At 38.0% G+C, this 15363-nt stretch overlaps 2 protein-coding genes across 2 annotated transcripts; both read left to right on the plus strand.

Moving 5' to 3' along the window:
• Nucleotides 1-224: 224 nt before the first annotated feature.
• LOC121866397 (lipid droplet-associated hydrolase-like) lies at nt 225-7412 on the plus strand. The gene is made up of 4 exons (XM_042366046.1): nt 225-277; nt 1751-1899; nt 2062-2193; nt 4587-7412. Exons 2-4 carry the CDS (start codon nt 1785-1787, stop codon nt 5246-5248), a joined length of 909 nt encoding a protein of 302 aa, XP_042221980.1. The 5' UTR covers nt 225-277; nt 1751-1784; the 3' UTR covers nt 5249-7412.
• Nucleotides 6167-14389, plus strand: LOC121866533 (prolactin-releasing peptide receptor-like). The gene is made up of 7 exons (XM_042366300.1): nt 6167-6320; nt 11318-11531; nt 11641-11758; nt 11880-12075; nt 12271-12545; nt 12797-13063; nt 13919-14389. Exons 1-7 carry the CDS (start codon nt 6167-6169, stop codon nt 14264-14266), a joined length of 1572 nt encoding a protein of 523 aa, XP_042222234.1. The 3' UTR covers nt 14267-14389.
• The last annotated feature ends 974 nt before the right edge of the window (nt 14390-15363 follow it).

The raw sequence follows: 15363 nt of genomic DNA on the forward strand, positions 1-15363 counted from the left end.
GTACTCGGATGTTTACACTCGTCAGCTGATTGTTGTACGAAGGTGATAAGAAACCTTGGCTTAAGTTTAAAATAATTGTGATTTACGTCCCATTCTCACATAATTGTTTTATATAATCATATTAAATATAATATATATATAATATGAATTAATATTTATTTTAACAAAGCAATTACTTATGAACTATTATTTATCTTAATTATGTAACGGTCAAAACCGAACGTGTGACTGTGGAGTTCGCGCATCATCAGGTGAGGCTGTTGGTCGGTCTCTACTGGTAAGTCTTCATGATCATACCAACATACACTACTTACAAATCTTTACGTTGATATAGACATGAGTTTTTAAGTTGGTGGACATAAACTGTTTGTAAAGTTGATTATTGATTATCGCTGGCGGTGTAACAAAGCGTATCGAGTCGAGCTATGGCAGGGTGTGCCAGGGAGGAGTCTGGTCAACTTGTTTTTGGGAGAATAATAATCTTATCTTGTACAGTGTCACGTCACAGTGGTAAGTACGCTATCGTCTGCAGATGCTTCGTGCCCCCGGTGAATTTAAACGAACAATAACAACTGTCTGCTTTCAGCCACAATGAACCACTAACCATCGCTGAAAAACAAAATAATATATTGTAAGTCTCAGCAAGTCTGACATCGTTCGTTGATGTTTTTTATTTAATTGCTGAAGAGTGACATTATCCTAGATATTTACCTTAAAAATGATAATAACACAAATTTAGTAACATTCTAATATATTGATCCAATAAATGTTGAAATCCCTAATCTTATAGATGACGTTCCTCAATAACTTTACATTTGGATGATATCTTCAGCAGTATAGAGATTCCTTGGTCATTCTAGACCTGCTCACTGGTCAAGCATGTGTCCCAGGTGAGTAGTAAATGTAAGGGATTATTTGTTTTATATTTTACTTGGTGAATATTGTAATTTGAATTGTAGACAACATCACAACAGATGACAAATATGAATGTTATTGTGTAAGACTCGGCCTTGTCACCATCCTCGTGAGACGAGCAACATCCAACCTTCTTGAAGCTCATCTCTGGTTAGTAAGTTAAAGCATCTGGACCTGCTTATAGTTTTTCTTATGTTTATAATTTGGGTAAATGTTCGTCCATTGGCTGTCCTCAGGTTTTGCAATGAGATTATGTGTATATATATATATATATATATATATATATATATATATATATATATATATGTTTTTTGTTTGTTTGTTTGTATTTTTTGGTGTTTTACTCAAATCTAACCTTCATTTTATTTGCAAATTTAATTTTTTTGCAAACAATGAATATTTTTATTTTAACAGAAACTGCTAATTTGCACAAAAATGGAGGTCAGATTTGAGTAAAACACACCCAAAATATTATGCTCATACCAAAGGAACCAACTAACCTAACCTAACCTGCGGACAGTCAATGGGCGAATATTAACAGTAATGTGACTTAACATTATCTGTTGTAAAGACCAGCTGAACTTTATGCACCATAGCTTATTTCACCTGATAATTAATACTGATTCTAACCTAACTTGATCTAGCATAACTTAACCTAACCTAATCCTTCCAGGTAGCATGATGGTGTTTAGTCATCAGAAGAAGTAAGCTTGGATGTCTAATCTTCATAAGATCCATTTTTCTGTAAATAATTCATCCTGGATTATCTCTTGAAGTTGTTTTCAAATTTTTTCTTACTTCAACACATCAATATCAAATATATTTAATTTTTCAGTTGCCGCCACATATTTTGGTGCAGTAAAGTCAAGATGGCCGCCAGTGTTGCAAGACATGAGGTACTAGTAAGAGGACGGCCCACAGAAGTGTTGACTCTTGGGCAGTCTATCAATGAAAACCCAGAAAACATTATCCTCATCATTCCTGGTTTGTAAAAGATCTGAAACTTCAAAGTCATCATTAATTTTAGAAGTACAAAAAAAAGCAGTGAACTATATTTTGAATGTCAGGAAAGTTGGAATATATTTGTGTTACCTGATATATGGATATAAGTTAAATTCTTATGTATTGGATCTGTTATTCCATCAGGCAACCCTGGTCTGGCATCTTATTATATACGCTTCATGGAGACCATCCATGCCAGCCTGAAGAGCACCCACGCTTTATGGACTGTCTCCCACGCTGGACACTGCCATACTTCTCACATGACCTATTGTCCAGGTGAGTTCAAAGACAACAAGTACTACAATACAGTATTAACCTTTCTGAAAACTTGTGAAAATGACGACATCATACTGAAACTTTACATAGTGACTTTTGTGACTGACTGTTAGGAGGAACCATCTGTGGGATACAGCTGTAAAATTCAAGACTATAAATTTACCTGTACTGCACTGTATATACTGTGTATGAAAAAACTTGCAGGGTATGTTTATATTATTGGAAGTCTCTGGGAGGGAGGGAGGGAATTTCATTGATATGATTATTCAAAATGGGAAAAATGAAAGGGACAAGAATGATTGATGAAGAGTGTTTCAGTCTCATAACCTACATTAACCTACACTATCTAAATACAGTAGAGTATAGTTTAATCTAACCAAACCTTACCTGTGTTGACAAAACCTAAGCTCACTTAACATAACACAACCTAATTTACCGTAAACTCTAAATATAACCTAACTTAACATAACCCAATTTAACGAAACCTTACCTATTCTCACCAAACCAAAACTCACCTAATTTAACTTTATCTTTATTATATTAATCTAATCTTAGAATTTTAAGGAGAAATTATTTTACCTGTTGAGCCAAAGTGTTTATTATAGTGCGTTAAGGAAGACAACACTGCAGGAAGCATTCACCATCCTCAGAAACTTAGCAAATTCATTATATGGCCAAGTTTTGAGACTTACAATGCAATTTTACTTTAAGCATTATTTAATAGGACAAATTCTGTATAGTATATAATTAATGCAATTACCTGAGAATACTTGCAATACAATGCTGACAATCAATATTATTTTTAAGTCCTTTAACTACAATATTGTGATGAAAATATTGTTTATTCTATTTATACTTGATGCATGGGCATCTGCAGGGGAGTGCAAAGGGGTGCATTTGTACCCTCCTGGACAATGAGATTTTTTTTTTTCCACAATCATTGTTCACAATATGAATATGATATTACAAGTTTTTAAGTAGGCTGTTACTTCTTTAACGTTCCCACAATGGACACTTTTGGCAACCTAGTACTTTTGACAATTCTGTGTGAGTTACGATGTCATTGGCAAGAGCAACAACTGATGCTGACATTACAGAGGAACTGTGTATACCTGGTGTTAGGTCATGATGAAGCCGCAACCACTTGTCATTAAAACTAACGATGCATTATTTTACAGTTGGTTAAATTAGCAATTTTCAGAAATATTGTACTGTACTTTGCATATTGTAATGTAACTTTAATAGTGTTTTTTATATTTTTTATTTTGATAACGATAATGATGCTGTATTTGGGTAACTACACAATTTGTCGAGTACAATACGACTCATAATTATAAACACTTTATAATATTTGGTAATATTTGTGTTTATAAATGAAAATAAGAGCAAAACAAATGTAGTGGATGCTCTTAAGTTCGGTAACATTAGGGATAATATTTTGTAACATTTATTTACGTCTACTGCCATGGAAATTATTGAGTTATTAGTGTGTTTCAAAGACTGCTACAATGAGTTCATGTATACCAAGCATGTCACTTGCAAAACCAAGTTGTGTGGAAATGTGAGAAAAATCCAGTGGTCGCTGAATGAAGGAAGAATTGGCTCATTTATTGATATCTACATCATCGATAGTTTTGCTGAGGAGTTTTCAGTATCGGTTTGAAATGTGAACACAGCGTCAACGTTCCCAGAAGAAAACCGCATCTGATTCCTGTGCAACCTTGTCCTTGATGGATCTTCTGAAGCAGTGTGATTTGTTTCCTGTTATTCGAGAAGCACTACTAACACTTCCAGCCACCACTTGTGAGGTAGAGCGGTCATTCTGCACCCTGAGACGTGCCAAAACATGGCTTCGATCAACAATGTCAACTGAACACTTGTCTGGATTGTGCATGCTCAGCGTGCATCGCCAGAAGATGTTAGATAGAAAGAAAGCCTTCACTGAAGATGCGATTGGTCGATTTGAAGCTAATAAGTGCCGCCTGCAGTATTTAATTAACCTTTGAAAGTACATTGCTAATGTTCTGAACAAGTCACCATCATCTCAGACAGCTAGCATTGGCCATCCCTAGATTTTCAGCATTAAGGATATCAAATGAAATACTTTCGTTATTTTTTTATGCTTAATTAAGGTCAAACTTATGATAATTTTAGTGATTAATAATTTGATCACACTGATAAATGATATTATTGACCACACCGTACTTGAAAGTAACTCGATTATACTTGATCATACAGTACCGGGTACTTATATATGGATGTTTATACTGTACCTGTTTTGAATAAACTGTTGTCAGGTCTTGTCTTGCTTTCTTGCACCCCCCCTGGAAAAAATCTTGCGGACGCCCATGATTAGATGCTAAACATTCTTCCTAATGTTTCTTTCTCCACAGATACCATTCATGTGTACAACCTCGAGGACCAAATAGCTCACAAGATTGCCTTCATCCAAGACCACATTCCTAAGGGTGCCAAAGTCACCCTTGTTGGACATTCCATTGGCTGCCAAATCATACTCAGAATCCTGAAATATTTTGAATCAAATTCTGAGGTAGCTGTTGTCAAGAATTATCTTCTCTTTCCCACTGTCGAGAGAATGAAGATTACTCCCAATGGCAGACGTATGTGGCCAATGTTGTGTTACTTTCGTTGGCTGGTTGTACTGTTGACAGCTTGTCTCTGGCTGTTGCCAGTGAGAGTCAAAGAGAGACTTCTAAAGTTGTATTTCAGGGGTAGAAAAGTGGCAGACTGCAGCTTCCAGGCCACCATCCAACTGTTTCACCCCAAAGTGATGCAGAATGTATTGTGGATGGCTTACAATGAACTGATGCAGGTGTGTGATGTGGACACAGTGACCATCGACAAGCATAAAGATAATATAGTACTTTACTACGGTGCGACAGATGGTTGGTGTCCACAGATTTACCGGGATGATCTTAAAGCAAAAATTGAAGGAGTAAGTGCCATCTTGTGTGAGGATGGCTATCAACATGCTTTTGTTTTGGAGTACTCGGAGCCAGTGGGCAGAAAAATTGTCAATTGGATCAAGACGTGAAATTTTTAATATTTTTTGTCTAAATTAAATACTGTATTAGTGTGTGAGTGTGTGTGTGAGCTTAACTGTGTCTGCCATATATTCATATTGAATTTTTATCTTGAATGTTTGATAATTGTCTTGATTTTATAATTTTGTTTTAAATCTTTTATGTAGAGGTATTTTTTTATTATTTATAATATTTACAGATTATTTATGCATTTTATAGTGAGGTGTTATGAGTAGAACGTTCTTGCAGCATTTACAGTGGGATGGTACACACAACTACAGCACCATATATACCTGACATTCCTTCACATGACCCAGAGATGAATTCACTATTATCGGATGCGTATACGCTCCCTGACACTTGCCTTACCGAACAAGTTTTTATGAATGCATTATCACAGTGTTCTCAAAATATGTTAATTATTTGCAATCAAAGGAATTCGACACAATGTTGAGGATTTTTTGACAGGTAGATGTTTCGTGTATAATGTTGCAATATGTGTTTGTTTTGTCATTGTACTTCAGTTACCAGTATACAGTATATTGTTTTATATTACGTTACATTTTTAAGTTAATAAATATTTGCAGAACGGTTTGTGTATGTTTGTTGGTGTTGTTTCAGCAGTTATACAGTACAGTACTTATTGGGTTATGGGATAAGTAAAATATTTATTGGGACAAATAAAACTGAATCAGTGTTTGTCCTGCCAGAGAAGTGTTCTATAAGATTTAGTGTAGAGTGCTGCTGTATGTATAATGGTACTGCAACATTCATAAATAGGAAGATAAATGTAAAATACTCATCCATTGTTCACTGTAGGATGTTGTGTGTGTAGAATGTCCCATCAACAGTTTGACAGCTAACCGTGTACACATAATTATTATACCAGAAGCGCAGAGATATGTTTTATAGATTCAACAGATCACCGCATGCTGTACATGTATCACACTGGGCAGATCAAGATGTCATGGAAGATAAAATACAGGGCTTCTGAGTTACATTGTACAACCACTGGCCCACGTGTTATAGCACCAACTAATGTCAGAGAAACCATTGAAGAACTAGATGTACAGTTGTGCTCAGGTGAGTCGAGGTCACCTAGTCCACTCAAGATGACCATCGAGGCACCTGGCGAGTAGAGGGGAGGAGTATGGTCATGGCCGTAGTGTCCACAAGTGTTGTGTCAGTCTTTAATATAAAAAGACACCAAGAACATGAGATAAAAGAACAACAAATTAATGTAGAAGTGAAAGAAAATAAATAAGATAAACAATTATACAGTATACAGTACACACACACACATGCACAACATAATATTGAACATGAAAGAACAAAAATACTTATTAATTTTTCCTCGTTTCATTAAATAATAATATATTAGTGTAAAAAATAAAATAGAATAAAAATTTCCTTTCATGAATGCCATCTATTGGTTGGATGCCAAACTTTGTTAAAGTCCTTACTTTCCATTCTTTGTCTTACACATAACTTTTACTAACTGCTGCCAGCACTCCTCCTTTGGGATGGTGGACTAGGTGACCTAGACTTATATGTCCATAATTGTATATTCACAGAGTTTCAACAAGAGTAACACTTAAGTACATAATGCAGTGCTTAAAACTACAACTATGTACATAGGTTCACATATCACTGATCCAAGACTGTTGTTTGAAATATTAAAATAGCTAATGGTGTAATAGAAGTGGACATAACACTAGAACCATCAAGACATGTTAGTTTTTATTTTAAAGAACAAGATATGTTAGAGAATATAAGTAGACTCCTTCCCCAGATATACAGTACAAGATGTAGAAACTTTTAAGACAATATGGTTAGGAGTCAAAACAAAGCTGGCAATTTATCTCAGACAGTGGTGGAGAGCGAGAAGAAAATTATATGATCCCTTTCCAGTGAGCAGACAGAATGTTTACTGCCTCCATGGTCATTGGTCAGGCTTCCATGAGTTTTGTAAGTGTTCCCATATTGCAAAACTAATGTGGTAAATGAACATTGTTCATTGTGGACAAATGGTAGTGAAGGAAACAACTAAGAGATAGAGCTTTATTCCTGACGTTTTGTTACAAGACTTTTTCAAAGGAATCAACACATAACTAGGAGTACTGTACTGTTATTTATACAAAAAAAAAAAAGTTAGGTCCACAGTAGTGGGTGGAGCTATGTCACGTCCCTCCATTGGTCAGTTGGTGCCGCTGCCAATTCTCTTCTCCGCTAATCATGTGCGACCAGGTTCATGTGGTAAATTCAAAGCCATTCTCAAACTATACACAGGTAGAACTTATTGTAGGACCACCTTAAGATTATCCTCCCGTAGTTTATTTCACCTCAAGATAAATCACCCTAATACTAACCTAACATTAACCTAACCTAAATCCCCAAGATAACATTGGAATGTTTAACGGTGAAATAATCTGGGAGGGTTAATCTTAGGAAATCCCTTAGTGTGTTCAGCATTAGGGTAATGTTTCATAATACATATATGTATATTTGTAATAATATATATATATATATATATATATATACAGTACATTATATAAATATATATATATATATATATATATATATATATATATATATATATATATATATATATATATATATATATATATATATATATATATATATATATATATATATATATACAGTACATTATATAAATATTTATAATTAAAAAAAAAAGTTATTTGAGTGTTTGTTAAGTTGTAATGAGCATTTCAATAAGGGTTACAGATGCTGAAGTTCCCCTAAACATTTTGTTCATCATAAGACAATACACAAAATGGCTTCAGAGACTAATATCTGCCACACGTCTCCAACTGTTTTGTATATTATAAACTAGACCGCTAATGATTCCAGATACTACAGATTTAGTCATTCCATACTGATACAAGTTGTTGTTTTGTATGTGCAGTATTCAGAACAATACAGGGTTGCTTATGTATTTCAGGAACCCATGTAAGGCGTAAAATCTGTCCATATGAAAGTTTTTTTTTTTTAGGTTTCTGTATAATTAATAAAGGAACCCAACACAATACCAAAAAATATATATACCCATATTACCAGTGATTTAATATTGTTTAGTGTCATTTTAGAGAAGACCTGATGAAACTTAATGTAACCCAACCTAAGCTACCCTTGATGTGCTTTATCTGTGTTTTATGACAATATTTGGTTACATAGTAGATAAGACTTGACATTCAATACTTTAGTCAGGTTGTTTAAGGTTTATATTGTAGTATGTACTTGTTTGTGCTGTATTAGATGAGGCTACTGTTATAGACGTTCTTAGAATTGTTCTTGCATGTATATTAGTGCTGCCACCAGGATGTTATAGATGAGATGCTGTATTTTATATTTATTTTGGATCACCTGAGGATTAGCCACCCTAATGATAACCTAAATTAACCTAACATAAATTTGCATAACTTAACCTAACCTAATTTAACATAACCTAGCCTAATTTTACCTAATATAGCCTAATCCTCCCCTCCAAGTATCATTAGGATGGTTAATATTCCTGTGAAATAAGTTGTGGTGTCTAATCTTGAGGTGATCCTTTATTTTGTCACAAATATCTGGACAAGGCTTTGATGCTGGTCATAGAAGATATTGGGTGGACAACTTCACTGCCTTACATATTTTTATCTTATTAATATATTATAAAATAAGAGACTTTTGTGTGTAATTATAATTTGATATATTTATAAATGAAGAGACATAAATTCCATAGTGATATTTGTATTATGCTTAATTAAAAGACGTTTACATTGTATAAAAAAGGAGCACTAGTGTAAACTTGTTACTGGACCAGCCTGTGTTACTGAAAGACCAAAGCTTATATGTATATGATAAAGTTTCACGAATATATTTAACCAAACCACAGTTATGAGTTTTATTTTCATTCTCCTTTGCATTTGTTTTTGATATGCTATTATAATATACAGGGTGTGCCAAAAATGTATACATGTACACATTGCTCTACAGATTTTCATGGCACTCATGTGAATGAATGGGTTACCATAACATTGTCCTCACCTCACTTGATGTGGGTCGTACACCATTAGGACAAGGTTGCTGTTTTTACACAATTCACACTATCAACAGGTAATGTGTATATATTTTTTGATACGCTACATTTAATTAATTTTTAATTTACTGATCACTTTAAGAGAATAATATCCTCTCCGTGTGTGGCCATGGTTAATGGGGCATAGATAATCTCTGCACACAATTTATATACTACACAGTAATAACATTACTGTATTAGTAATTCAAGTGGAGGATGCATGTTTAAGGCATGGTGCTGGAATCCTCTAAAATGGCATTATATAGGATTAAGGGATGATCAAAATAAGTTCTATTAAAAACATAAGATCAACAATTTTGGTCACAATTAGCTCGTCAGTTTTAATTATTACGTGCTGCATGGTGGTGAAAAATACGTCACCTTTTGTAAGAGTGTGTAGAAAGAATCCTTGTCTCGCATCGCCAAGGTAGTTTTACAGATCGGTCGGGTCTGTCTGTTTCAGCAACACTTGTGGCAGCTGTCTTGTGCTAAGTCAGCACCAGCAGGACTATGACATTCATCAGCCAATGGTGTGACTGCTTCTCCTTCTATGGCAAACAAATCGTGATGAACAAAGCATACCAGTTACTTTTGCTGTCACTCAATGATAGTAAACCTGCTGTGCCCATATTGTCTGGGATATAGCTAGTTAATAGTACAAAACACAGCAGTTTCATCTCATACACTGTACAAACTCGTAAATTGTTGGAATATACGGTTCTGTAGTAAAGGCGCACTGTTGTACTTTATTGTAAATTTAGTATATATATAGTCTAGAATTTAAAGAGTTGTGTTTTACCGGTCAAATATATCCCATAAAGGATACTTCTCTGAATAAACTGGTATGTATAAAACTGTTGTGGAGACCTGGTATGATCCGGGGACTAACGAGGCTTCCTTTGGCCTGCATTACATTCTCGGACCCTGTAAGGAAGACCAGGCAGGAACTCAGGGGAGGCCATTCACCTTTGAACGTGTCCAAGACGGGAGGGGAGACCTTATTCTTGAGTTATTGTAATATATTAATCTCCTCTTTTGAAGTATTAATCAAGTTCGTAGTAGAGCGGAAATTTGTAGGGTGATAAGTGTTGTGTTTTGGCGGTAAAGTGGCGGTAATTTTATTATCAGTAATATAAGTCTGCGGCTGATGCTTCCTCAACAGCCGTGTCAACACTGTCTGGAGCTGTGACGTCATGTTATAATATTGACGGCGGTGACAATATTTGCTCATCAGGGAAACTGTGATCCCACTTTTTCCCGAAGAAATATATTTAAGGTGGATTCTATAAGTATTTACAAGGTGTATATCATCTAAATTTCATTAGTGAAATAAATCAAATTTAAGGAAATACAATAGTACTCCAGTGATTAGAAAGGAAACTTTGACTTTTCTTTCTTGATCGCTCACTCTTATCGCCTTCGATAAATTTTAATCAACGATCAAAAGTGTTGATCCGAACCATGCCAGACTCATACACAAGACAACCAATCACAGACGAGTGTCACAGTATTCCGTTCACCAATAGGAGAGCAGCAATACTTACGATGGGTCTTCAAGCCCGACAACTCCTCAGTGTACGTCTGACCTCCTCACCGAATATCACCTCCATGGATGTCCTAATGGCATATACTTGATATTATGCACCGAAATATAACATGTAACCATTATTAAGCTGACGATCCTCATGTATGGAGCGTTTGGGCTTCAGCAGTGGTGGTCACTGCTATTAGAAGACCAACATGGCGGCCAAGGTAGCATCAACACACCCCTGGCAGAGTATCAAGATGGAGAGAAGCAGCACAGCTTTACCGACAGTGACATGGAGGTAAATATCTCTTGTGTGTGTGTGTGTGTGTGTGTGTGTGTGTTCCTGGTCTTCGTGCCTTTTATTATTTTCTTTCCTACAACTGAGGTTAAAGGTAAAGCATCCAAGCACGAGTCGACATTCTTGAAAGTGTGTATTTATGTTTGGATCTGTGTATGGGTATTTACTAGAGTGTATCTATATGAACCATTCTAACACCCTCCCCATCACTCCCGCGGGCGTGCAGTGTATGGCGTGGGCGTTTAGAGTGAACGCTGGCGCGGTATACAAGCCAGGTGTTCTTAAGACGTGGTTCAAGGTGTTAATCTCTTCTCTGGACTGTCTCCTGGTCGTCTTGGCTCTCCTCGGCAACACCGCCACCTTACTTATCCTCAACCATCTCAGGTGAGTGTGGCGGAGGGCAGGTGAGTGTGGCGGAGGGCAGGTGAGTTTGTTGTTATTATTATTGTTTTTGTTGTTGTTCGTTTTATTATTGTTATTATCTCGTGTACAGGAAACAAAACATTAGGCTGAGCTGTTTGCTGGGGTCACTGGTGATGAGTGACCTCCTGACCGTCATCAGTTTAGTGACCTTTGACCTTCCACACCTCTGGCACGACGACTTTGTGTGGGTACGTGTGACTGACTGCCTCTATGTTTATGTGTCATTGTTTATATATCATCCTCTGCACATAAAGCTCACCGTCTCTCTCTCTCTCTTAGATCTCACTAACACCCAGCCTGCCATTACAGGTCCTGGGGCGAGGCACATGCAAGGTGGCAGCCTTCCTACAGGCCGTAGCTGTGCTGGTCAACAGTACGACGCTCATCGCCATCGCTGTTGACCGCTATCTGACCATCGTACTCGCTCACCGCCACACACCTTGGCCTGAGTGGCGCCTCTCTCACGCCATAGCCTTCGTCAGCATAGTGTTCCCCCTCTCCTGCGGTACGTCTCTCTCTCTCTCATTACCTAAGGTGTATTTATCATGCGTGTTACGGTTAGAATGTCCGTGTTGTGCGTGGCTATGTTATAGGTGTGAGCTTATAACACGGGGTCCTCTTACAGGTATGAACACCCTTAGTGTACTTATTCCGTGTACACAGGTGTGAAAAACCCATAGTGTATGTGGTTGTGTTGCAGGTGTGAGTGCACCGTACGTGGTGTACTACGGACTGGGAGGGCCGTATTTGGGTTACTCTATGAACGGCAACCTGACGATGACACTGACGTGCCCGGATTACTTCTGCTGGAGCGAGGAGGCGTCGATCCACCGCTACCAGGTGGCGCTGGTCTGCATCACCTTCTTGCCTCTCCTCTTCACCTTCTGCGCCTGTTACACCATCGTGATCCACTTCCTACGCGGCCAACCCACTCTGAGTCACGGCCACACCAGGCAGCTCGCCAGGACCCACAAGGTGAGACACTAACCCACCGTGAGCCGCACTAGGTGAGGGACACACCGTTGGCCGCATTAGGAGGCACTATGTGAAGACCAAATAGATCTAATGAAAGGTTCACTGATCTGTACAATTGTATCTCTATGTTAAGAGCTAAGATTGTGTGTGTGTGTGTGTGTGTGTGTGTGTGTGTGTGTGTGTGTGTGTGTGTGTGTGTAAGTGTGTAACAGGTGTTGATGGAGGTACTAATGAGGAATGGTATATTACAGGTGATGGTGACAGTGACGGCCATCATGGTAATATTCGTAGTGTGTCGGCTCCCGGCGTGGGTGTTGCTGCTACTGCCCCAACCAACGGGCTCCCACCAAGCCTCCAGCCGCCTCGCCTTCAGCTACGCCCACTACAGTCTTCACACCCTTACCCTGTGTGCCCCCGCTTTCAACCCCTTCCTCTACTCCCTCGTCCACCAGTCCTGCCGTCACCACCTCCCAGCACCCTTGGCCTGGGCACTCCGAGGAATCTCTACTCCTAACAAGGTACGTAAACAGCCCCCATATGGTAAACAACACCCCCTATATGGTAAACAACCCCCATATATGGTAAACAACACCCCCTATAACATAAACAACACCTACACTACACCCCTATATGATAAACAACTCCCTCTATATGATAAACAACTCCCCCATATGGTAAACAACCCCCTATATGGTAAACAACACCATTACAGCCTCTATATGGTAAAGAACACCTACACTACAGCCCCTAGGAACTATACTGTCTCCTGTTAGCAAACCATTTAGTTCTCTCAGAATGAAAATGCAACCAATGAGTCCATGTACAGTACACTATAAGCTCTTTACCGTCATAAACACGTCTTTTTGAATCACAAAAGCCCTTTTATACAGTCAGTGTGAGCCAATTCAAGACGAGACTTCAGCCAGTACTTGTCCATAGTGCGTAACAGAGACGTGATCGACCGCCCAAGTGGCAAGTCGATCTGTGGCGAAGAGGATAAAAAAATATAACGTTATAAAGTCGTGGTGAAGCGGCTGCGGCTGGGGGGTTTGGATGCCGCTTTTTACTGTACCTCTGTTTTTTTTCCAGATGTAACCCTCCCTTCGTCCCTTTAAACATACGGATAAAGGTTAAATTTATTACAAACTTGACAAAAAGAGCATAAACATCCGCAAAACGAGTAACAAATCGCGCCATTTAAATTTCCAGCATCAGCTCACGTGACTGATTTGGTGCGGGAGCGCGAAGGTTCGAAAAAAAGTGTTGTGAATGAGAAGGTCCGATCAAAATGTAGATTCGAATGAACTATCCCTAAATCCGCCACAGTCATGTCTTCCACAGTGTGTGTGTGTGATGTACTATTTCTCCCACAGCGTGTGGCACCACAGCGGGTGGCCGCCACAACACAGCCATCAGGCACCACCCTCACTACCGCCCTGGACACCGCCCACACTCTACCTCGTCCCGTCCACCTCACCCTTAACGCTCATCTGGCCACGCTGCAGGAGGAAGCTACCACGCAATACGGGTTGAACTGTCCTGATCTGACCTGGCTGGATGGTCAAGACTCCCAGGGGGTCACGGTGGCGCAGATCAGTTCCAACCTTCACGGACACCCAAACCCTCGCCTACCAACACTGACCGAGGAAGACGACCCACCCAGCCTGACCTCCCCTGTCTTGTGCTCTCTTAACACACATAAGAGTGAAAATCTCATATAGTTTACTTATGCTTATTATAGTCTTTGGACGTCAATGCAAAGTGGCAGTGTATCCACCAAGATCCATATAAATATTAGTCTTATTGAAGATTATTTATAGTCTTTTATATTGCATCAATGTTTGTTTACGTTACATTTTAGGTAAAAAACAAAGGTTATGTCATTAAGTTTTGTAATTCTACCTCTGGCTTTGTTCTCTAATAAAATTTCCCTATCTTTATTTTGTTAAGTTATGAACCAACCTTACAAACGTACACGATAAAGTCTACTGACTTTACGAACAAGAATAATTATCTACGGATATGCATCTGTTTCACTGACTATACTGTACCTACACCCTGTACTTTATACTTTATGTCCCTGAAGAAATATACAGTACCTTACATGAATTTTGTACCTAAATAAAATTCTCAGTAAACGAACCTAGTTAAGGTAGACTGCCAGTCCCAGTGTAATTTTGATGCTAGACTTATGATTTAACTTATGTCACAGAATTAGAAGTATTATAACAACTTTTCCTTAAAATAAATATCTGCCATGCTGTGAAAATACGGTAAGAGTTTGACTGGAAATATTCTCTCACTTAAGAGATGTACACAACAAGTAGATAGATAGATATAGATAAATACTGATAGATGGTAGATTCACATCACAGTTCAGGTTAACAATAACAAATTGGTCGGATATGAAGGTGTGTCATAAGTGGTGAGGCATTATGTAGATATCGTTTAGATTTTAATCGCCCTTGTGTGGAGGTCAGCCGTGTTGTGACATTCTGGCTCACATGTTGATAACTGTTATCTAGGATGATTGACGCCATCACACACACACACTTTCATCAGCTTGGTCTTTGTTGTCGCCGGAAAGAAGGAATGATGAGCACGTTTCCTTAATTTTTGTTTCTAAGATTTTAAGGTATTTCCTCAAACATCTTCTTTACAGTATCTTCTACCTCTCTGCATACAATACTCACATATACACATTACACACTCACACAACGTACTTACACACAGCGTACAAATATGCAAAATTAATTACTTTACTTTTACTTTTATCCTCTTCGCCACTGATCGGCTTGTTAGCCGCTTGGGCGATCGG

Source organism: Homarus americanus, unplaced genomic scaffold (genome assembly GCF_018991925.1).
Source record: "Homarus americanus isolate GMGI-L3 unplaced genomic scaffold, GMGI_Hamer_2.0 scaffold16430, whole genome shotgun sequence".
NCBI lineage: Eukaryota > Metazoa > Arthropoda > Malacostraca > Decapoda > Nephropidae > Homarus > Homarus americanus.

Excerpts from the sequence above, each read along its gene's own strand:
- LOC121866397 (XM_042366046.1), top strand. The coding sequence starts at position 1,785 with ATGGCCGCCAGTGTTGCAAGACATGAGGTACTAGTAAGAGGACGGCCC. Across the intron at positions 1,900-2,061 it reads CATTATCCTCATCATTCCTG|GCAACCCTGGTCTGGCATCT; the intron begins GTTTGTAAAAGA and ends TTATTCCATCAG. Across the intron at positions 2,194-4,586 it reads TCACATGACCTATTGTCCAG|ATACCATTCATGTGTACAAC; the intron begins GTGAGTTCAAAG and ends CTTTCTCCACAG.
- LOC121866533 (XM_042366300.1), top strand. The coding sequence starts at position 6,167 with ATGCTGTACATGTATCACACTGGGCAGATCAAGATGTCATGGAAGATA. Across the intron at positions 11,532-11,640 it reads CTTATCCTCAACCATCTCAG|GAAACAAAACATTAGGCTGA; the intron begins GTGAGTGTGGCG and ends TCTCGTGTACAG. Across the intron at positions 11,759-11,879 it reads GGCACGACGACTTTGTGTGG|GTCCTGGGGCGAGGCACATG; the intron begins GTACGTGTGACT and ends CTGCCATTACAG.